General features: G+C 47.7%; 1 protein-coding gene across 2 annotated transcripts in view; it reads left to right on the top strand.

Annotated features, from left to right (window-relative positions):
* The window catches only part of TMEM185A (transmembrane protein 185A), a 39,298-nt gene that overhangs the window by 12,633 nt on the left and 3,881 nt on the right, over positions 1 to 22,784 (top strand). Inside the window, exons 2-4 of one of the 2 annotated variants that reach the window (XM_068101620.2) lie at positions 14,218 to 14,394; positions 17,172 to 17,379; positions 17,540 to 17,623. In XM_068101620.2, the coding sequence (XP_067957721.1) occupies positions 14,218 to 14,394; positions 17,172 to 17,379; positions 17,540 to 17,623 (469 nt within the window). The remainder of the gene's footprint in view (positions 1 to 14,217; positions 14,395 to 17,171; positions 17,380 to 17,539; positions 17,624 to 22,784) is intronic. The other variant, XM_068112473.2, reaches the window with a different exon arrangement.

The raw sequence follows: 22,784 nt of genomic DNA on the forward strand, positions 1-22,784 counted from the left end.
GTCCTTGACACACACACACACAACCAGTTCAACAAGTTTCGTCCAAATCTGTCCACAACCTTTTGAGATATCTTGTTCACAGACAGACAGGCAGACAGACAGGGGTTAAAACACAACTTCCATCCACCTTGGGTGGTGGATGTAATTGTATTTGTGATGGTAGCCCTAAGTTCATTCAAAGAATGTGGTTTTGATGAGTAACAACTGTTTTACCTAGCCCCATAAAATTGGCAGGTGAATGTGCTGTCCAAGTAATTGGTCCATGTCTACTGGTCCCCAATTATCTTGGAAGATATCATTGAAGAACTATCACACATTCGGAGCATTGTGGCAGAGAAATCTCATCAAAAATTCTCAATTCAATCCATTTTAAATTTGGGCAGTAGCAGAACAAAATGTGAAAAAGTCAAGGGGTGTGTATACTTTCTGAAGGCACTGCATAAATATACATAGATGTAGGTATACAGCCATGGCCAAAAATATTGGCACCCTTGCACTTTTTTCAAATAACTCACAATTTTCTCTAAAAATAATGTTATGTCTGGCGGGGTAGTGATATGTAGAGCAGATAGATCTGAGTAGGTAACATGCTTCGTGTGTCGCGGTAAGGAAAACTACCTGTAATTTCATGTGTAGGCGTTTTGTCGGTAAGGAGAATACTTGTGAATCTACCAGGAGGTTCGTGTGTTAAGTAGAGTTAGGGATTAAAGAGTAGCGCCCCTGTGTCACCTGGTTAGCCAAACCATTGTCCCTTTTGGCACTGCAGACCAACATAGACATTCCGACGGATCCTTAAGACACCTTACAACATAGACGCCTTACAACACTAAGTAACGCCCTCCCCTGACATGACTTAGGAAGGAAACCAGGCCAGGACATGGCCGCCGCCATTTACACCTCCGACAGGCCTATCCACCTCGATTGCCATGCGCTATTACCACGGAGTAGGGAGCGAGGTCGGGGGGCGTGGGCCTGAGCGAAGCTTGAGGTTCGGTGGAGGCCACTGATTGGGTGGCGCGCCAAGGCTGACGTCACCGCTGCGGAGTGATACGAGGGGCGGCAGGACTTTCGTGAGTGAGTTGGCGAGGAGAGATCAGCGAGTGCCGAGCGCGAGTTGCAAGTGAGTTTGTTCAGAGCAGTTGACCAGTTTGGTTCGCAGTTCCCGGCTTGAGTTGGCAGTCCCGGTGCAATCCCGAGTTTGGAGAGTCCTGTCCCTGGTCGAGTGGAGAGTTACCCCTCGAGCAGCTTTAGTCCCGGCCGGCAGCCCGAGTGGTGTTCGCTTGCTTCGTGCAGCCCTGCATTTGACCTTTGGAGCGAGGGACCTCGTGGTGTGCCGTTGAACCGACGAGGCCTGGTGGTGCTCGGAGAGGGCCGCGGGGCCGTGTTACACTGAAGACGACAAAGACCAAATATGCCCGAGCTCCGCGGTTAGACTTTACATGACGAGACATTTTCTTTCGTATTCCATTCCTTTGTTCTTGTTTCTGAAGTCGGTGTGTGGGATCCCAATTTAGTCACCTTATTTTATTATCAGCCCGTATTTTCCTGTCCTTGCTTTTATTTGAATAAACCCTTGTATTATTTTCTGTATATATTCCTGAACGCAGTTTTCCGTGTGATTTGTTTAATTTACAGCAGCATTGGAGACGCCCCGAGAACAGGTAAGACTGCGGGGGTCTCGCCGCTCCCCTCCATCCCGCGCGCTTTGGTGTAGCTTTTTTGGTCCCGCCATTTTTGAGTCCGCCATTGAGTTTTCGCCTTAGGGGCTAAGGCCTTCGCGATCGGCATCCGTGACCACCTGATATTAATCAAAGACGGTCACGCGACAATAAGTTGAAATTGACAAGTATTTGGTCTCCACAATTCTTTATTTCACTGTTAGTATTACAGAACCTTTGCTTTTGATTCAGAACTTAATATATCCTTTTAAATCAGAAAATAAAAAGAAATTGCATTGACAAAATTATTGACACCTTTGACTTGATATTTGGTAGCACAACCTTTGGATAAAATAACTGCATTCAAGAGCTTTCTCTAGCCATGAATGAGCTTCCTGCACCTCTCTACTGGCAGTTTGTCCCACTCTTCTTTTGCAAACTGTTTCAGTTCTTCCAGATTTGAAGGATGCCTTCTCCCAACTGCTGTTTTCAGATCTCCCCACAGGTGTTCAATGGGATTTAGATCTGGACTCATTGCTGGCCACTTCAGAACAGTCCAGTGTTTTGTCTTGAACCATTCCTGGGTGCTTTCTGAAGTGTGTTTGGGGTCATTGACCTGCTGTAAGACCCATGACCTTCGACGAAGACCCAGCTTTCTGACACTTGGTTGAACATTGCTCCAAAATGCCTTGGTAATCTCCTGATTTCATGATGCCATGCACACATTCAAGGTACCCAGTGCCAGAGGCAGCATAGCAACCCCAAAACATCACTGAACCTCCTCCCCGTTTGACTGTAGGGAAGGTATTCTTTTATTTGAAGTCTTCATTTTGGTTTCTGTAAACATATAGATGATGTGTTTACCACAAAGCTCCAATTTGGACTCATCTGTCCACAGGACATTCTCCCAGAAGGATTTTGGCTTGTTCAGGTGTGTTTTGACAAACTCCAGTCAGGCTTTCTTATGTCTCTCTCTCAGCAGTGGGGTCCTCCTGTGTCTTGTACCATAGAACCTCTTTCATTGAGTTGGTGACGGATGGTGTGAGTTGAAACTGTCGTACCTTGTGTCCGAAGGTCAGCTTCAATCTATTTGGCAATTGATCGAGGTGCTTCTCCACCATTCGAACAATCCTTCGCTGCAATCTTTGATCAGGTTTTCTCTTGCGGCCACGTCCAGGGAGGTTGGCTACAGTGCCATGGGCCTTAAACTTCCTGATAACATTGCGTATGGTGGACACAGGAACATCAAGGTCTCTGTAGATGGACTTGTAGTGTTGAGATTGTCCTTGCTTGGCTACAATCTTATGTCTGACCTCCTCAGACAATTCTCTGGTTTTCTTTCTTTTCTCCATGCTCATTGCGGTACACACAGTGACACAAAACAGAAGAATGACTCCTTTTCTTTCTTCAAACTGGTTGAATGAGTGATTTTTATATTGCAGGCACCTGCATCTCACCATAGGTGAGTTCAATTCCAAAGTAAAGGAGAATCACCTGCTTGAAATCTAATTATTTCTAAAAGGTGCCAATAATATTGTCCGGGCCATTTTAGGATTTCTGTGTGGAATAAGCTAAGATTTAGTCATATTTTCAACTTTTTTTGTTTTGTTCCACTGCAAACCAAAAATATATGTGGATACCAAAATATTTTTAATTTCAACAATTTTCTGGAAGAAATGGTGCGTTATTTGAAAAAAGTGCAACAGTGCCAATATTTTTGGCCACAACTGTATATGTGCATATGTACATATGTATGTGTACATACATGTATATATGCACACACACACACACACACACACACACACACACACACACACACACACACACACACACACACACACACACACACACACACACACACACACGCTGTAAACGGCATGTATAACCATAATTCATGAATTTTTGTTATTGCTCTTGTTAAATCCACAATACCCTGGGTGTCTTTGTTGAAATTTTCTGATGAGGTAACTTCTACATCAGTAGTAAAGTGAACCACCACAATCACCACACTTGGGACACAGAAACCTCAGGAAGGCTGGCAACGTTAAAGATAGTCATCACGATCAATGTCGTGTTCTATCGTGGAGTTGCTCATCATTGGTCCTTCCTTTTCTCTTTTTTTTTTTGGGAAGAAGCAACAGTCGATGATCGACATCTTGCGATGTTGTAGAATTTCTTCGCTCACGAAACTATGACTATTAAATCTTTCACATATCACCTTGTACTGGTAAAACGAAGCTTCCTGCCCCGATGCTTCGAATGTGTGACGGTTCCTGAATGATGTCTTCCCAGACAAGTGGATCAGCAGACATGGACCAATTGCATGGCCACCGAGTTCGCCTGACCTGTCCCCATTTGACTGCGTTTCATGGGGCTATGTAAAACTTTGCTCATCAAATACACATTCTTTGGATGAATTTAGGACTGCAGTCACAAATACAATCCATGATAAGGTTGTGGAAATGGTTCCTGTGGGTTAATAATGCTTCGTATATAACAGGTATTTTCTTAAAATCAATTTCTGGAGCAGGGGTTCTCAAACCCAGGGTCGTGACCCCCAAACTTGAGCCCCCCCTCCCCCTCCCCTCAAAATCCTGGTTTTGGAAGGGGGAGTCCATGTTGAAAGCATTTTCTCGGCAATTTTTTTCGTTTGTATCTGTACCATTTGGGTCACAAGGCAAATGTGATTTAAAATTTTGGGTCATGGACAAAAAAAACTTTCGGAACCACTTGTCCAGAGTAACAGTAAACGTGAAGTAATTAATTGTGACATTAGATATGCGTCCCTTATGTGTCCAGTTAGACAACGTCCACCCATCTCAGTCTATTGGAAAATTATCAACCCTTTTGACCCCATTTTTACTGTTTAATCCTCTCTGTAAACTGTCTTTATGTTCTTTTAAAATGCTGTTAGGCCTTGCGGCACAAGTATTGCTGGGAGTATAGCACAGGCTCTTTCAGCTGCAGCCCATCACCAGACGAGATCGCGGTGAAGGGTCATGGGGAGGTCGCTCTGGCCCAATGGCGAGCGAAAGGGGAGGGGGCGAAGTATGTCAGGGCTCGAGGTGGGGCCCAGAAAATTTAAAAGCAAAAGTTATAATTTGCACTTTTGTGTGTGGTATGTGTGCAGTCACTCTTGTGGTAAGGTGACAGAGGGTTTAATAATAATAATAATAATAATAAAGTTAAACAAACCGACAGTGCAGCCCGAGTTGGGTACAACAAGCAATTGAAAGAATAAATAGGAGTTTGAAGACTTAGAAATAGTAACCTGCAAGTGAATAGGTTAGGTTTTGTGGGATGAATTGGGGGTTGACGTTGTATAGTAGTGTACAGCTCTAGGCCCTAGAGAGAAGTGGGATTGAACAGCCTTGGGAAGGCAATTACATTAATGAGAGGAAAGGTGTGCAGTAAAGGCTGGATTTTTGGAGTTACTGCAAGAATACATGAATCTCAGAGGAGCAGGGAAGGGTCTGAGTGCTGAGGGGGCACAGGGAGGTCGACAAGATGCGAAGCGGTAAAAAGAGTACACCAACATGTCTGTGATGCGAGAGCGACAAGCCTTGTGTTTTAGCCTCATTGCAGGAGATGCGATTTGACAAGTTTTGCCATCTGACCCTGCCAAGCGCTGTCAGTGGTATCTGCAGCCCCACCGCTTCTGGCTGTACCTCAAGCCCACGGCTTTGAAATCAAAGGTGTCACAGAAGTGGACTGTCATGCCGAGGTCATTTTGACGCGATTGGATTCACGCACAAATTCCCACATTGGTGGAATACATTTTTAATTTTATCATTTGTTCTTCAGGCAGAAGTCAATTCCATGTATCTAGCAGAGTCGTATCATGGAGCAAGGTTGTATTCCATATGTAGTGATGGCACCGGAAAAGAAAAATGGCGGCCCCTTGAAATGTGTACAAAATGATCCGCTGTAAAGAGTGAAGTCCCCAAGCCTTCAAAAGTCGTACTGTAGCGGCTGCCGCTGGGGTTTCACAATCGCCTTGCACCTATCAAGGACGCGGAGCGATCACCATGCCGGGCTCGTCCAGGACGCCCGGGCAGGCTCGCCCTCAACTTGCCAGGCCGCAGCCAGGACGCTGGGCCACGCCCCCTGGCGCCGGGCCTGGGCAAACCCCCTGGGTTAATAGATATATATTGCTGACCGATAAACGGGTTTTCAGAGTGCCTGAGTGTTTGATTTCAATAAAGCAACTCAGATGAATTCCAGCTTTTTGTCGCGTCCATTCTTCTGATCGACGTGGGAGCCCCAGCTCCTTCATTGGTGACCTATCGACATGGACACGGCAGTCGCCCTTAAACTGCCTACCTTCTGGGAGGCTCACGCGGCGGTTTGGTTCGCACAGGCGGAGTCCCTGTTCGCCCTGCGAGGCATCACGGCCGACGACACCCGCTTCCACCATGTGGTAGCTGCGCTCGGGTCGGCTACAGCGGCCCGCGCCCTGAGCCTCCTCGAAAGCCCGCCAGCCGCTGACAAATACGGCGCGATTAAAAAGCTTCTCCTCGATGCTTTCGCCCTCCCATCGGCGGAACGCGCACGGCGCCTGCTCGAACTGCCTGAGCTCGGCGACACGCGCCCTTCCGAGCGAATGGACTACATGCTTTCACTGCTCGGCGAGCACTCTCCGGCATTCCTGTTCCGGGAGCTGTTCCTCCGTCAGCTGCCTAACCCGGTACGCCTCGCCCTGGCAAGCACGACGATCACAGATCCCCGGGCCCTTGCCAGAGAAGCCGACAAGATCTCCGCTGCAGGACGGCGCATCGCAGCGGCGACATGGGACCCACCGCCGTCCGACGCAACAACCATGGCGCCCGAGCACCCGGCACGGTCGACGGCCGAACTGCCGACGCAATTGGCGGCCGCTCTACCGTGCCGACCACCTCCACCCGACCAAGCGTGGTGTTACTATCATGCCAGGTTCGGACAAAAGGCCCGGACATGCCGACCCCCGTGCACCTTCGGCAGGCCGGGAAACGGCCGGGCCGGCGTTCATTACCAGCCATGAGCGCCGGCCATACGGGCAACTTACTGTTCATCACGGATAAAGCGTCCGGACGGCGCTTCCTGTGCGACACCGGCGCCCAACTGAGCGTCATACCCGCCTCTGACCAGGACAGGCAATCCGCGGTTTGCGGCCCCTCCTTAGTTGCGGCCAACGGATCGACTATCCGCACCTTCGGCCCGCGCAACGTCACCCTCTGCTTCGGCGGCCAACGCTTTGCTTGGACGTTTGTAACCGCCAACGTGCCCGTGGCTCTGCTAGGCGCCGACTTCCTCTGCGCACACGGACTGCTGGTGGACGTCCAACGGCGTCGTTTAATCAACGCTGAAACCTTCAGCTCCCTGGTATGCACATTGAGCAGCTCCGCGCCGACCGAGCTGGCATGCACCGTCCCGTCGGCGAACGAGTTTGCTCGCCTGCTCACGGAGTTCCCGGCCCTCACGCGGCCGACGTTTTCGGCCGTCGCAGTACGGCATGGGATCGAGCACCACATACCAACCACGGGCCCGCCGGTCTACGCCAGGGCCCGCCGCCTCGACCCAGCCAAGCTCGCCGTAGCGAAGGCCGAATTCGACGCGTTGGAGCACCTCGGCATCGTGCGGCGCTCCGATAGCGCGTGGGCCTCGCCACTGCACATCGTGCCAAAGCCGGGGGGTGGATGGCGCCCGTGTGGCGACTACCGCCGTCTGAATGACGCTACCACCCCCGACAGGTACCCGATCCCGCATATCCAAGACTTCTCCGCCCGTCTGGCGGGACGGGTCATTTTTTCGAAAATTGATCTCATACGGGGATATCACCAGGTACCTGTCAGGGCGGCCGACGTCCCTAAAACGGCAGTCATCACGCCGTTCGGCTTATTCGAATTCTTGCGGATGCCGTTTGGTCTCAAGAACGCGGCTCAGGCGTTCCAGCGCTTGATGGACGGCGTGCTGCGTGACCTGCCGTTCCTTTTCGTTTACCTGGACGACATCCTCGTCGCCAGCACGTCCCGGGCCGAGCACCTCCTCCACCTCCGAACACTGTTCGAGCGCCTCAGCGAGCACGGCCTCATCGTCAACCTGGCCAAATGCCACTTCGGCACGACGGCCGTTGATTTTTTGGGCCACCACATCACCAAGAACGGGGCCGTGCCGCTGCCAACCAAGGTCGAGGCCATCACCACGTTCCCGCGTCCCCGCACCATAAAGGCCCTGCAGGAATTCCTGGGAATGGTGAATTTTTATCACCGCTTCGTGCCCCGCGCTGCTCACCTCATGCGGCCCCTCTACGACGCCCTCCGGGGCAAGCCGGCCAAGCACGACATCGCCTGGTCCGCAGCAATGGATGCGGCCTTCCAACGCTCAAAGCGGGCCCTCGCCGACGCAACACTGCTCGCTCACCCGGTGCTCAACGCTCCCATCGCCCTCACCACGGATGCCTCCGACTACGCGGTGGGCGCCGTACATGAGCAATGGGTGAACGGGGTTTGGCAGCCACTCGTTTTTTTCAGCCGGCAGCTCCGGCCGAACGAGCTCAAATACAGCACGTTTGACCGGGAGCTCCTCGGTCTACACCTGGCCGTCCGCCATTTCCGCCACCTCCTGGAGGGCCGACCTTTCACGGCGTTCGTCGACCACAAGCCGTTGATTTACGCCATGGCCAAGGTCACGGAGCCATGGTCGGCCCGCCAACAGCGCCACCTCTCCGCCGTGTCGGAGTTTACCACGGACATCCGGCACGTCGCCGGCAAAAACAACGCCGTGGCCGACTGTCTTTCCCGGGCCAGCGCGAACGCGGTCCACCTGGGCGTGGATTTTGCGCTTATGGCGGCGGACCAAACCACCGACTCCACGGTGCAAGCCCTCCGGGCGGCGGACACGGGCCTCCGCCTGGCCGACATCCCCTGCGCGGACACTGTCCTGCTCTGCGACGTCTCCCAAGGCCAGCCTCGCCCCATCGTGCCCGTCACCTGGCAACGCCGCATCTTCGCCTCCCTCCACGGCCTTTCCCACCCGGGCCGGAAAGCTTCCCAGAAGCTGGTGTCGGCGCGTTTCGTCTGGCACGGCCTTCGTCGGGACGTCCGCGATTGGACCAGCGCCTGTACGGCCTGCCAACGGGCCAAGGTCCACCGACATACCCAGGCCCCGCTGGCACCTTTCACCGTGCCCGAACGACGTTTCGACCACGTCAACGTGGATCTGGTGGGCCCCCTCCCCCCGTCACGGGGGTTCACACACCTGCTCACCATGGTGGACAGGACCACCAGGTGGCCGGAGGCCGTTCCCCTCGTCTCCACCACCACCGCCGACGTGGCGCAGGCTTTCATCGCCACCTGGGTCGCCCGCTTCGGCGCACCGGCGGACATCTCGTCAGACCGCGGACCACAGTTCACCTCCGAGCTGTGGGGCGCGGTCGCCCGCAACCTGGGGGTCAAGCTCCACCGTACTACGGCCTACCACCCCCAAGCAAACGGGTTGTGCGAGCGATTCCACCGCTCCATGAAGGCCGCGCTCATGGCCGGCCTTCAAGACGGCGGTTGGGCCGACCGGCTGCCATGGGTCCTTTTGGGCCTTCGCACGGCCCCCAAGGAGGACCTCCAGGCATCCACCGCCGAGCTGGTCTATGGCCAGGTGCTACGCGTCCCGGGCGAATTCGTGCCCGACGCTACCAGTCCCTGGTCCGCAGCTCACCAGCGCTTGGACCTCCAGGAGGCCGCCCGACGGTTTGCCCCCGTGCCGACATCCCACCACGGTGACTCCCAGTCCTACGGCCCCCCAGCACTCCGCACAGCGGAGTATGTTTTTGTGCGTCACGACGCACATCGGTGGCCACTCCAGCCGCCGTACGACGGGCCCTTCCGGGTGCTACGACGGGACGACAAGTCGTTCGTCATCGACATCGGCGGCAGGTCGGACCGGATTACAGTGGACCGCCTCAAGCCGGCGCACGTGGACGTCGACCACCCACCACGGGTGGCCCTTCCGCCGCGGCGAGGCCGCCCCCCGTCCACGGGGCCCCCCACTCGACCGCCCACCACCTCACCGGACCCCCTCCCACGACCCGCCAGGGGTCGCTTCGGCCGGGTCATCAGGACCCCCCTCAAGTTGACCCTGCCGGTGCAAGTCGATTCTGGGGGGACGTGTGTAGCGGCTGCCGCTGGGGTTTCACAATCGCCTTGCACCTATCAAGGACGCGGAGCGATCACCATGCCGGGCTCGTCCAGGACGCCCGGGCAGGCCCGCGCTCAACTTGCCAGGCCTCGGTCGGGACGCCCGGGCATGCCCGGGCATGCCCGGGCAGGCTCGCCCTCAACTTGCCAGGCCGCAGCCAGGACGCTGGGCCACGCCCCCTGGCGCCGGGCCTGGGCAAACCCCCTGGGTTAATAGATATATATTGCTGACCGATAAACGGGTTTTCAGAGTGCCTGAGTGTTTGATTTCAATAAAGCAACTCAGATGAATTCCAGCTTTTTGTCGCGTCCATTCTTCTGATCGACGTGGGAGCCCCAGCTCCTTCAGTACCTTTTATTCTTGAGCGTTTTCAGAACTAACAACACTGATAAAAAAAAAAACACCATACACATGCGCAACTCACGTCCTGTCGTAAAATGTCTGTCATGCATGTTGTCTTGCAATCTGAGGTACTACAAAATGCATAATTTACGAAGGAAAATGGCACAGAATAAACAGCAATGTATGAAATGCAAGGAACCAACGAACGCAGCCTCTGGTGCCAAGTATCGGGATGACTCGAAGAGAAAGACAGCTTCCTGGCGAGCCTGCCGTGCTCGTGGTGACGTCAACACCGAGAGACAAAAAGGCTGCAGCATGCATGTGGTTTAACACGATACTTATTTTGTCACGTACTTCCCATATATTTTGTATACTACTCACCCCTGTATGTTTAGTGCAATGTAATGCTGACGCAGTTCAGCATATTACTATTAGATGCATTCACATTGGCCTGCAGCGTCATCTGTATCACTGATATTACTCGATACACATTTTAATTGGAATATAATACAGGCACAAACGAAGGTGGTTCAACTCGTTATTTCTACTTGACAATTGAACCACAATTTTCCACATGATGCTATTTACACAACCATCCATAATTTGTTCTACCCCTGCCCACAAAACAAACAAGTCAGGTGGAGAAACGAAACATTAAAATGAATGAAAGAGCTTGATTTCAAAATGCTGGGAAATTCCAAATAAGGTCGGAACTGGGGTGGCCATTTTTTTGTGTCGTCCCGACATATTCCCCAGTGACAGGTTTGCTGCTACCACGTTCCTCTCCACATATTTGGAAAGCCTAATCTGGTTTATGATTGTCGTATATTGTTTTAAATGATCCAAATACATCGATTAATCACTTTTTCTTAAAAAAAAAGAAATATAATAATTGTGAACTATTCGGTTTTTTTTCTGCACAACGTTGGGTTTCCCGGAAAAGGGATTCCTGCGACAGAGTTGTCATCGCTGTGACAGATAAACCTGCATAACAGGTTTTGCGATCGATTCCGAAGAGAATCGTTGGAGTGCCGTTACGCCACGAGAACGGGCCGTCGGCCATTTTTCCCTCGCACAGGATTTGCACATCGCTCAAGGTTTTTCACTTCGCTTCAACCATTTTCACCGCATTCAGACGTTAATCTGGTGTGCGTGTGTAACGTGGCTTTTGAGTGGGAAATCTGCGGTTCGCCGATTTTGAGCCGTGGAACGTTCATACCCGAGGGTGTGATTTCCCAGTCGCCTTGAGGGCGCCTTTGCGCAGCTTTGGCAGCAGGACTGTGACTGTCAACCCAACGGGATTCTGGTCTCGATACGACATCGTACGGACGATCACTGGAGTGGATCGACTTTGGCTTGAAGCCGGAATCGACTTTGGCTTGAAGCCGGAAGCAACTTTGGCTTGAAGCCGGGAAAGAGACATTGGGAATGTTCTTCTTTTCGCTCAAAAGGAGCACAGTGAGTTATATATTACGAAACTGATGGTACCATCATAGGAAATATATATTGGTTGTACAATGGATTACTATTGTTTTTGTGCTGTTATTCTTGTGTGACCTTTATACAATACTTTTGTTGGTAACAATTGGTGTGGCTTCACCATTGATCTTTGACATCCAGAATAACACATCTTTCTGCCGTGACTCTTCTCGGGGCTTGGAGGTACACCGTGACTGGGTTTTGGGGAGGAGCATGTAACAAAACAAACAAGGCTTTCAATGACTCGACTTTCAGTGAAAGCCGAGAGAGCAAGCCGACCAAGTTTCAGTTCAATATCAGTAAACACATGCCTTTATTTGGGCGGTGTATAATGCCGTGTTCGGTGTCAAAAATAAAAATAACCCGATGTATATCCATGAAGCAAACCATGCGTACGGCCTATGTGCATATATATTGTAATACATCGTGGTTATATACCTGGGATCATTGCAATTGCACTTGGCCATGGACTATCACCCAGGCCTACATCCTGAGGCCTGCTGATCTCTGCTGCTTCATGAAAATGTGGCACGTGATTGTAATTGGGGTGGAGTCAGGGCAGCTGAAAATGACCCTTGCACAATATGTGATATTGTCCAAGTTCAAAAGGGGCATAACTCCGTGAAAAATTGGGGAAGCGTCCCAAAATGCAAACGTGTCCTGTAACTTATCATAATAAAGCCGTGTACCAAGTTTCAATTGAATATGTTAAAGGCTATGGAGGAAAGTCTAGAAGACCACAGCTGTGATGGACAGACGGACTAAGAGCAAACATATAGTCCTCTCCAGGTAGGGACTAAAAATGATATATCGAGTGTGATTTTTTTTTTTTTAATGAGGAATGGCAAAGTTCTCGAGCGCAAGTGTATAACTGCATGAATAGGCAATCTCCTTTAATTGACTATGCCGAGTTTTTCCCTCTGAGATTGTGGGACTTCAATAAAAGACAGGGCAAGTACAGCCAAAAGGAAAACAGAACAAACTAGAACAGGCACTCGGTAGAGCGCATACCTCCGCCAGGCTGAACAGTTTACATTTTGTATCCCAATGATGGGCCGGATCTGGATTCAGACCTCAACCAAAATCGAATCTGCTTGTTCTCGTCACCTAACCAATTCATCCAACTAGTTTTGGTTTAATCTGTCCAAAACCTTTTGAGATATCGTGTTGTACAGTGTCGTCCATAATTATTGGAACAGAAGTCAAATGTGTTATCATTGCTATTTACTCAAGAATTTTGGATTTGAGTACAGAAGGTCAACTTTTATTTCTTGGTATTTCTATGCATATTTTGAGACAAGGCTCCTGGGAATCTCTTCTCCTGCGGTTTGCACTGCCCTCTTTTAGTTTTTGCGTCCACCTCAAACCATAGCGCCACCCCACTCGGCTGCCATTGGTCTCGGTCACTGTTCATGTGTGGGGCATCCCCTTATGACCTTTCACCAAGACGATGCCAATGTCAGCATGGGTCGGATCGTGATGGCGGGGTGGCTTTTCCCTCCTGAACCTGTGCCAACGGCCTGTCGGAACGTTTCAAAGGACATTTAGGGCAGATTACAAGTAGATTAAACATGGAAAGGGTGAGAAGGAAAAGCGGTTTTAGACACACATCTAGGGAGGGAAGGTGACAGCTTTCTATACACGACTCGTAATCCTATATCGCAATTGGATTACCTCGTGCTTATTCTAAACAGGCAGTAAGGGAAATAGCTATTGCTATACTACGCAAAGTTACCCCCAAGAAGGCATTCCCACAACAATGTTAGACTGCTCTTCCCGACACTGCTGCAAGGTTACAGCTCCCGGCCATCTTGCGTCATCTCACATTTCCATTTTGTTAATTTATTCTTCAATTGCACATAATGTGCTCCAATTCGCACCTTTTACAGGTCATGTTTTTATATTTGTTTGTTCCCTTCTGGCCTTTTTTGTTAAGTAAAACCCAATCATCCTATATTGTTCTGCTCCTCTCTAATCTTTGACTTTGTGGAAGGAAAAAAAAAGAAAAGAAAAAAGACCATCTAATAGCCTTGTCCTCTGTATTTGAACCAACATACGATGAGTTGCCAATTCAGCATCGAGGCTTGAAGGAAATTTTGATAGTTTACTGGCTGATTCGGCTAGCAGGATATAGATTGGTGGTATTTGCATTTGCCTATGAGCTGTGTCTATCTTGGGCTTGAATTGCATCCCAGTTATAAACTACCATCCTGGTGTTTCGCAAGCAGAGTGAGGCATCAATGTGTGTGCTGTCCCTCTGATAGATGTTAAGCCGGGTGTCCCGTGTGCCAGCATTACTTTGTGGATGTTACATCCCACGGTTTCCTTTGAAGAGTAGGCGAGCTATCACCAGTACCATGAACAAATTGCAAATTCTTGCTCTACCCTAGTTGAACGTCAGGCCAGTTGGTGAAAGGCCAGAAATTTGCCCTGGCTGACCCCGCAAGAACGTGGGAATGATTATGGCAGTTAAAGAAAAATACGATCTCATCGTCATGCCAAATAGCTTCAAGCATTAAGGTTTGAGAAAACCTCATTTCACTTTCTTCTTTCCTTGTGCTGCTGGCAGTAAGTTGGTGGTGTATGCCTGCTTGCTCCTCTTCTCGCTACTCCTGGCTCTGCGGTTGGACAAATTGATACTGTGCTCCCCCTGGGCGGTCTTCACGCCACTGTGGCTGTGGAAGGCTGTTGTTCTGGCCGGGGCTGGTGGTGGCGTTGCTGCCTGGCTGCGTAATCCACAATGCAGGTGAACACATCGTGACACGGCTCTCCTGAGTAGCGATTGCAATGTGGTGACTTTTGGTGGCAATGCTGACCTCTGAACTGTCAAGGTATTGTTTTAATCTTCGACAAATCAATATAATGTATATTTGTCTAATGCAGTGCAGGTTGAGAGCAATATGTTGTCAGTCATCTGTCTTTCAGACTTGCATTGTCTGTTTCCAGTTGCTTGCGTATGTTTACAAACACCTCGGGATCATTCGTAAAGAGTTGGCCTTTGGGCAAGTTTTCTAAAAATGGTCACGTCTAAGGAGGCCCACCTTCCCTTAACATGTCTATAAACTATTGTTGGCCTACAAATCCTACAGTAGCCCACGCATTTCCATGTACGGTGAGTCGCCCGCTGGTTATAAGCAAAACTACCACAGCGATCGATGAATCGTTGCTCTACTTGATTCCTGGCGGTGCCCTTTGCCACACAAATGTACAGGACATTGGTGAAAGTGGTGCAAAAAGAAAGATGCAGCAATTTTATTCTCATCAATGTTATCACAAACAACCTTGTCTTTTTATTTATTTATTTATTTGCCAGGTTTAAAAAAAGGTAAAACTCGACTGTCAATTGTTTTTCCGCTTTAATTAGTGCTAAATAATCATAGCATCGGTGCCGCTTTTGCTCAAGACGTGCATGGATGAGCTCCAGATCTAACTCGAGTCGTTTCTGTAGCTAACGACAGAGCACCACCTCTCCATCCCATAACGATTTAAATCTCTTTAAAAACCATCCTGGGAAATATCTTGTCTGAAATCTTCCTTTTGCATGCATAATATGTAGATGGCTTGCACACAAAGCCGATGGGCAATCGCAAGATGACATCGACCTCCATCGTGCCATCGGAGGTTAGAGGGATTTGTAGAGCATTGACTGGAACGTGGTACAGCATCATAAGCCACAACGTATCCTGGGCCTTCATGACATGATTGGGAGGTGGAATGACGTTCAACATCTTGTTACCGATCAATGTGAGATCACATCTTGTTACCATTTGGAGATGCCAGTGAAGATCGGTCATGCTTGCAGCGCATTCAATCTCAGGTAGCAGAGTACATAAATCTTGATTGTCATCAAGGCGTGTGTGTGTGTGTGTGTGTGTGTGTGTGTGTGTGTGTGTGTGTGTGTGTGTGTGTGTGTGTGTGTGTGTGTGTGTGTGTGTGTGTGTGTGTGTGTGTGTGTGTGTGTGTGTGTGTGTGTTTTTAGCAAAGCATTGCACAATGGTTTTGCTAATCTAGCAAGCTCGAATATACTCATTTATCCTCACCTGGAATTGAAAGCGACAAAAATTATCAGGTAACGTGTTTTTTTTTTTTTTTTTTTTTTTTTAAATAACGATTTTGAACAATTTAACCCCAAAGTACTGATCATGAAGAAATAGCTTGGTGGAAAAGGAAAGTCTGAGATCAAAAGACTGGTTCAAAATAAATAAAACAGATCTATGTATTTTGTGAAGGCCCAACGTGCATGTCGTTAGCTTTGTACACAGAACGTGTTGACAGCATGGAAGGATGGTGAAGACTACACATCTAGCCAGATACAAGTAGACCAGGTTGTGACTATACAGTGAATCTCAATGATAGTACGGCGGATAAGCTCTCATATTTTAACAAATTGTGCAGTTTTTGAGAAAAGCATGAAATTTCTAGCATAGTTAGTATATACCATAAGGTTTATTTTCAGATGTGGCGGGAAGTCAGATTTGACCTCTGAGGACCGTGAGAGGTCAAATACAAGATGGCCACCAGTTCCCCAGGGGTAATGTTCAAACGCGCTTAATTTTGGAACCAAACAGCGTAGAAAAACATTTAAGGTATCATTTCCAACTAAATTGGGGATGGCCATTCATTTGGCCATTATTTCTCCAACCCAGGCAGCACTGAAGCAGCACATCAAGTGCACTTGCTACCAGGCCAACTGTTGGAACCAGGCATTGGTCATGGATCCAGAGATGCCAGAGCCATCTGACTGGGGCTGGACAAAGGAGACAACTCGGTGGCAGCCTCTTTGGAGCACTCTCCCTGAAGCATCAAAGTCGTGCCATGAATTGATCGACTGTGGCTGCACGAAAGGGTGCACTGGACGCTGCAAGTGTGCCAAAGCTGCACTCAAGTGCACTGCACTGTGCTTCTGTTCTGGAGACTGTTAGATTTTGATCATTACCAATTTTCATCATTGCACTTGATTTAATGTAAGCTTTTGTGGACATACTTGGTTAACTACAGTTATTTTTTCAGAGGTTATTGCATCATTCCTTGCAGTGTAAACACTTTTTTTCATCATTTCTGGTCTTTGGGTGTTCTGTACCTATCCCTCCCTGCACCTGAAAAAAATAAAGTTTTAAAAGTTCAAATGAACTTTTTCCAATAGCAGTTCCAACTGCAGTATCATAAAAATAGATATTTAACGTAATTTGACCTTGACCGTGACCTCAATGCATGTCCTTGAGTTCTGGCGATCTCAAAAGTATCACCAAATGAATGCGCATCCCCAATTTAGTTGGAAATGACACCTATAAGCGCGTTTGAACATTAGACCCGGTGGACTGGCGGCCATTTTGGATTTGACCTCTCACGGTCCTCAGAGGTCAAATCTGACTTCCCTCCACATCTGAAAATAAACCTTATGGTATGTACTAACTCTGCTAGAAATTTCATGCTTTTCTCAAAGAATGCACAATTTTTGTGTTTATCTGCTGCACGATGACTTTGGAAGTAAAGAGGGAAGATGTTTTTTGTTTTGTTTTACAGGACTGAAGGAGAAGCATTTGTGGATTTCAAGGCCATGCTGATTGCTGTGGGACTTCACTTACTCTTGCTTATGTTTGAGATCCTCGTGTGCGATCGCATCTCGGGTGGTCTCTATGCTTGGCTCCTCGTCTTCATGCCCCTGTTCTTCGTTTCTCCTCTCGCCGTCGCAGCCTGCATCTGGGGATTTCGTCATGACCGTTCCCTTGAGGTGATGTACGGTTTATTCAAATAAATAAATTAATTAAAAAATGACCGTGCAATCATGTACTCGGTCCTCACAGCGAGTACGTGTTCGGTGTGGCATTCCGGTTACTCATGGAGAATCCATCCCGGCCCGTTTCCGAATCTTATGAATGTGCATCTTTCAGTTGGAGACCCTGTGCTCTGTGAACATCCTGCAGTTCATTTTCATCGCGCTTCGCCTGGACAATGTCATCTCCTGGCCCTGGATGGTAATTCCCGTTTACACCCCAACATTTTAAGCTCCGCTCCCGTCTTGTTAGCGAATGTTTTTGAAAAGCCTCCCAAGCTCTCGCTTACATCCCACTTTAGCATTCCACCATTTTATCTTCTTTCTTTTTTTTGCCACAAAACTAATCCCACCAAAATGAAAGTCGAATTGGAGCCAGTTTTGTGTTCTCGTGTGAGCATTTAGCTGAGCTTTTACCGATCGGTGAAAGTCTCCCACAGCACGTTTCATGTGCGCTTTGTCTACTGAAGTCCTTGCAATTCGTGCAGTAAATTATCGTCTTGTGATTTCCTTTTCCTTCATGTTGCTTATTCGATGGTGGAAAACGCAAGCTAAACACCAGGCCGGTATTGTGAAAAGTTGTGCATTGCTTATTTCCAAAACAATTCTGCGTTTAAAGGGCGACACAGTTTATGGTTTGCAACACCCGATGTGGTGTCTGCTGTTTGGGTGCCTTACCCCCACACCCACCCAAAAAAACTTTAGCTTTTTTTTTTTTTTTTTTTTACTTGCATTTTGTAATCAAATCATGGCTTTGTGTGAACATTTTAAGAACACAGTTTTAATTTGAATCCCGAATAGACCGGGAGCCCATGGGGGTCAGACTAGCTGGAAAATTAACCAATTTCCATGTATATAGCAATGGTCCAATGGTCCATGTGCATGTCCATGTAAGGAAATGGACGTCTGCCAGGCACATTCTGGTGGGTGTGGTCAGAAGGGCCATTAGAAAGGGACCCCAAAATTGAGCTAGATCAGCTCTGTGAGTTAACCTGATGAAACATACTGGAAAATGTTCGGCATAGTCCCAGATATCATGAATGACCAGTGCCAGACATTTTCAGTGGTGTTGTGTCCGCCAGACACCCCCGAATGCCACCACCCCAAAATTGAGCTAGATCAGCTCGTAAGTTAACCCGGTGAAACATACAGGAAATAGTTCGGCATAGTCCCAGGTATCATGAATGACCACTGCCAGACATTTTCAGTGGTGGGTGTGCCCACCAGACACCCCCGAATGCCACCACCCCCCTCCATTGAGCTAGACGGCTAGATTGAGCTGAGAAAAAGCCCAATTTATCTCTTGATTCTGTGGCTTTGTAATTTACTCACAATTTATCAATGTAGCATGTATTTGACCAAGCCTGAACCTGGACAACAAGGTGCCAGGCGTGTTACTTTACATGTATTACTTTTTGTGACACTTTTACCGGTATACGTGTGGGAAATAGTCAGTTTAAAATAGGAAACAAGGAGTCAAGTTCTCTTTTCACTGCAACCCAACTCATTTTATTAATGATCAGTCATCAACACATCCAAGAAGATATTAGAAGCAGTACGAGAGGTAAGTTTTGTTACTTAAATTGCTCCCCATAGATATCATGCTGCCACCTATATCTCATTAATCAAGCTTTAAAACTTAAAGATTTAAGAGAAGTCTCTCCTTTGTAACTATACTCAAAATCAGTGTGTTTATGATGATGCAAAGCGGTACATGTACATCTACATCCCTTTGAATCCATCAGGTATGCATATGTTACCAGAATAGTGCTGAGGCCTAATAACAAAATGCATCGAATTCACCTAACCCTCACCCTCCTGCTGATGCTGTCCATCCATCATATGGAGGGCCACTTGTCCATTTATTAGGCCTACCTTATCCACTGATATAGACATGTCAATGAACCTTATGCAGCCAAAGTTACTCACACTATATACTACAAGTGGAGCCTATATGCTTCGGTATATGGTCATTAATTTTAAAGCTAAACAATGTGAATTTATACTCTTTTCTTGATTGAGGGAAATGAAGGCATATATTTTTCGTGTCTGACTGGACCATTATGATAATTATTGCGTTCAGAATCATTGGAATCTCCCGCGATGAAGCTAACTCCGAGGGCCTTTCACTCACTCACCGCAGACAGGTTGGTGGTCTTTCCGTCTTCTACCGACTCCTCTCCGGCCTTGCCTCCCCAGATCTCTCTGGGCTCTGTTCCCCAAATATTCCTTCAGGTCGCACAAGATCTGCCTGCAACCCTCTTATGGTTAAACTGCCAAAATCAAGACTCTGCTCACCTCACTCCTTCATTCCTCTTTTCTCCTGCCTCTGGAACAAACTCCCTCACTCTCTTCAATCCCACTCCTTCCTCCAGGTCTTTAAAACAGCTGTTCACCACCATCTCTTATCTTCCCCCATCCAAAACCTTGATCTTTTCTACCCCCGCTAATTTCACCCCAAATCCACTTTTTTGAAATACCAACTTCTGTCCTGGAAGTCCTTGTGTTTTATACTTCTCCCACCCCCGCCCCTTCCCACGCCTCCTCCCCCCCAAGCCCTCTCCCTCCCACACATCTCCCGATGTCCCTGCTCAAATGTTGTGTTTGTGTGCTTCCCCTTCTCTCCCCATCTTGTCTACCGCTCCCTCTTTTTATATATTTTGTTTGTCTGTTTGATTTGTTTGTGTGATAAATGTTAGCTCTTTCACGAGCCTCGGTTCTGTATTCAAAAAAAAAAAAAAAAAAGGTGACAAGCATTTTCCTCAAGGTAAGCTAATGCCCATGCCACGAAAAATGTCAATTTTGATTCCTCTCAAATTTTTTTTTTTTTTTTTTTTTTGTATACATGATTGTGGCTCGTGAAAGAGCTAACATTAATCACGCAAAAAGTCAAAACCGACACATAAAACACAAAATAAGGGGAGTGGTAGACAAGATGGGGAAAGAGGGGGAAGGACACAGACACAACATTTGAGAGCAAGGACATCGAGGGAACTGTGGGAGGGAGAGGGCTTGGGGGGAGTTGGGAGAGGTATAAAACATATGGACATTGCAAGGACTTCCAGGAAAGAAGTTGGAATTTCAAAAAAGTGTATCTGTGGTAAAAATTAACGGGGGTCGAAAAGATCAAGGTTTTGGATGGGGGAAGATAAGAGATGGTGGTGAACAGCTGTTTTAAAGACCTGGAGGAGGAGTGGGATTGAAGGGAGGGGGGGAGTTTGTTCCAGAGTTGGGAGAAAAGAGGAATGAAAGAGTGAAGGTGAGCAGAGAGTCTTGATTTTGGCAGTTTAACCATAAGAGGGTTGCTGGCAGATCATGTGCGACCTGAAGGAATATTTGGGGGACAGAGCCCAGAGAGAGCTGGGGAGGCAAGGCCAGAGAGGAGTCGGTAGAAGACAGAAAGACCACCAACCTGCCTGTGGTGAGTAAGTGAAAGGCCCTCGGAGTTAGCTTCATCGTGGGAGATTCCAATGATTCTGAAAGCTTTGGTTTCAACAGCGTGAAGACGAGCTAGGTGTGAGGCAGGAGCACCAGCCCAGAGGGGGGAACAGTATTCCATTGAGCTGTGGATGAAAGCCTTGTATGTGGTGAGGAGTTTAAATTAAATTAATATTACTGTAGTCATTACCTTCGCAAAAGCGGAAGGTTATGTTTTGATCGCTGTGTATTTATTTGTATGTCTGTGTGTGTGTATGTTAATCGCATAACTCAAAAAGTATTCAACCGAATTGCATGAAATTTGGTGGGATGATTGGTTATTATACGGGACACATTTGATTAGATTTTGGGAAACAGATTTGCTCAAATTCTGACTATTTTTAACTCGATCGTATTTCACTCAAAGTTATGAGCGACTGAAGAAGAAGATGTCCATCCAGGACGTCATCACTATAACGCGATCTCCCGCGATCATTTCAACCTCCAAAAAAATTATAATTGCAGATTTGACAATAGATGAGGCATATTAACAAACGAATGAAACAGATTTGCTCAAATTCTGACTATTTTTAACTCGATCGTATTTCACTCAAAGTTATGCGCGACTGAAGAAGAAGATGTCCATCCAGGACGTCATCACTATAACGCAATCTCCCGCGATCATTTCAACCTCAAAAAAAATTATAATTGCAGATTTGTCAAGAGATGAGGCATATTAACAAACGAATGAAACAGATTTGCTCAAATTCTGACTATTTTTAACTCGATCGTATTTCACTCAAAGTTATGAGCGACTGAAGAAGAGGATGTCCATCCAAGACGTCATCACTATAACGCGATCTCCCGCAATCATTTCAACCTCAAATGAAATTCAAATTGCAGATTTGTCAATCGGGGAGGCATATTAACAGACGAATGAAACAGATTTGCTCAAATTCTGATTTTTTAAAATCGATCGCATTTCACATAAAGTTTGAGGTACTAAAGAAGAAGAAGATTCGTTTAGCTTCTCAGATAAAATAAATAATTCTGTCTGCAATTTCAGGTTAATTACCTTCGCAAAAGCGGAAGGTTATGTTTTGATCGCTGTGTATTTATTACCTTCGCAAAAGCGGAAGGTTATGTTTTGATCGCTGTGTATTTATTTGTATGTCTGTGTGTGTGTGTGTGTGTGTATGTTATTCGCATAACTCAAAAAGTATTCAACCGAATTGCATGAAATTTGGTGGGATGATTGGTTATTATACGGGACACATTTGATTAGATTTTGGGAGCAATCGGGTCAAAGGTCAAGGTCAAGGTCACGAAAAGGTCAAAACTGTTCACTGTTCTGTTCCCTACACTCCCATGCCAAGTACAGAACAGTAGCTGCGGCGAAGGTATGCGCTCTACCGAGTGCCCGTTCTAGTTTCCTTTTATAATGGGTGTTAGCAAAAGTGTGGCTCTGGGGATTTTTAAATACAATGCATTATTCTCACACAACAGATTTTGGTAAGCAGTGATCACGAATCTACTGTCAGCTATCACCCTTCTTATAAGCATTACACAGCAGTGAAGCGTCTGACAGAACCCCTGCCACCTGATGATGGACCCACAACAACAACATGCATTTTAAGGCCATTTTCCCTGCTAGAGCAGGGGTTAGCCTTCACCTGATGATGAACCTACTGCCAAAAAGGCTTCTATCCAAACAAGATGCTGCATTGTCCTTCCCAAGTCGGATCAGCAGGACCTGTTGAAAGGGACTTGTATTTTCTGTGGCAAAAGCCGTAAGAAGAAAAATGGAAAAAGAGGAGCCCAGACTGAAGATAGCGACAGTTGCCGATTGTGAGTCACTTTGCCATCGGGTAAAGTCTTCGAAAAACGAACGTATCAAAAGTCTCATTCGGCGTGGCGTGGACCTGATCGCAAAGGAAGCAGAATAC

Source organism: Myxine glutinosa, chromosome 4 (genome assembly GCF_964187855.1).
Source record: "Myxine glutinosa chromosome 4, kmMyxGlut1.1, whole genome shotgun sequence".
Classification (NCBI taxonomy): domain Eukaryota; kingdom Metazoa; phylum Chordata; class Myxini; order Myxiniformes; family Myxinidae; genus Myxine; species Myxine glutinosa.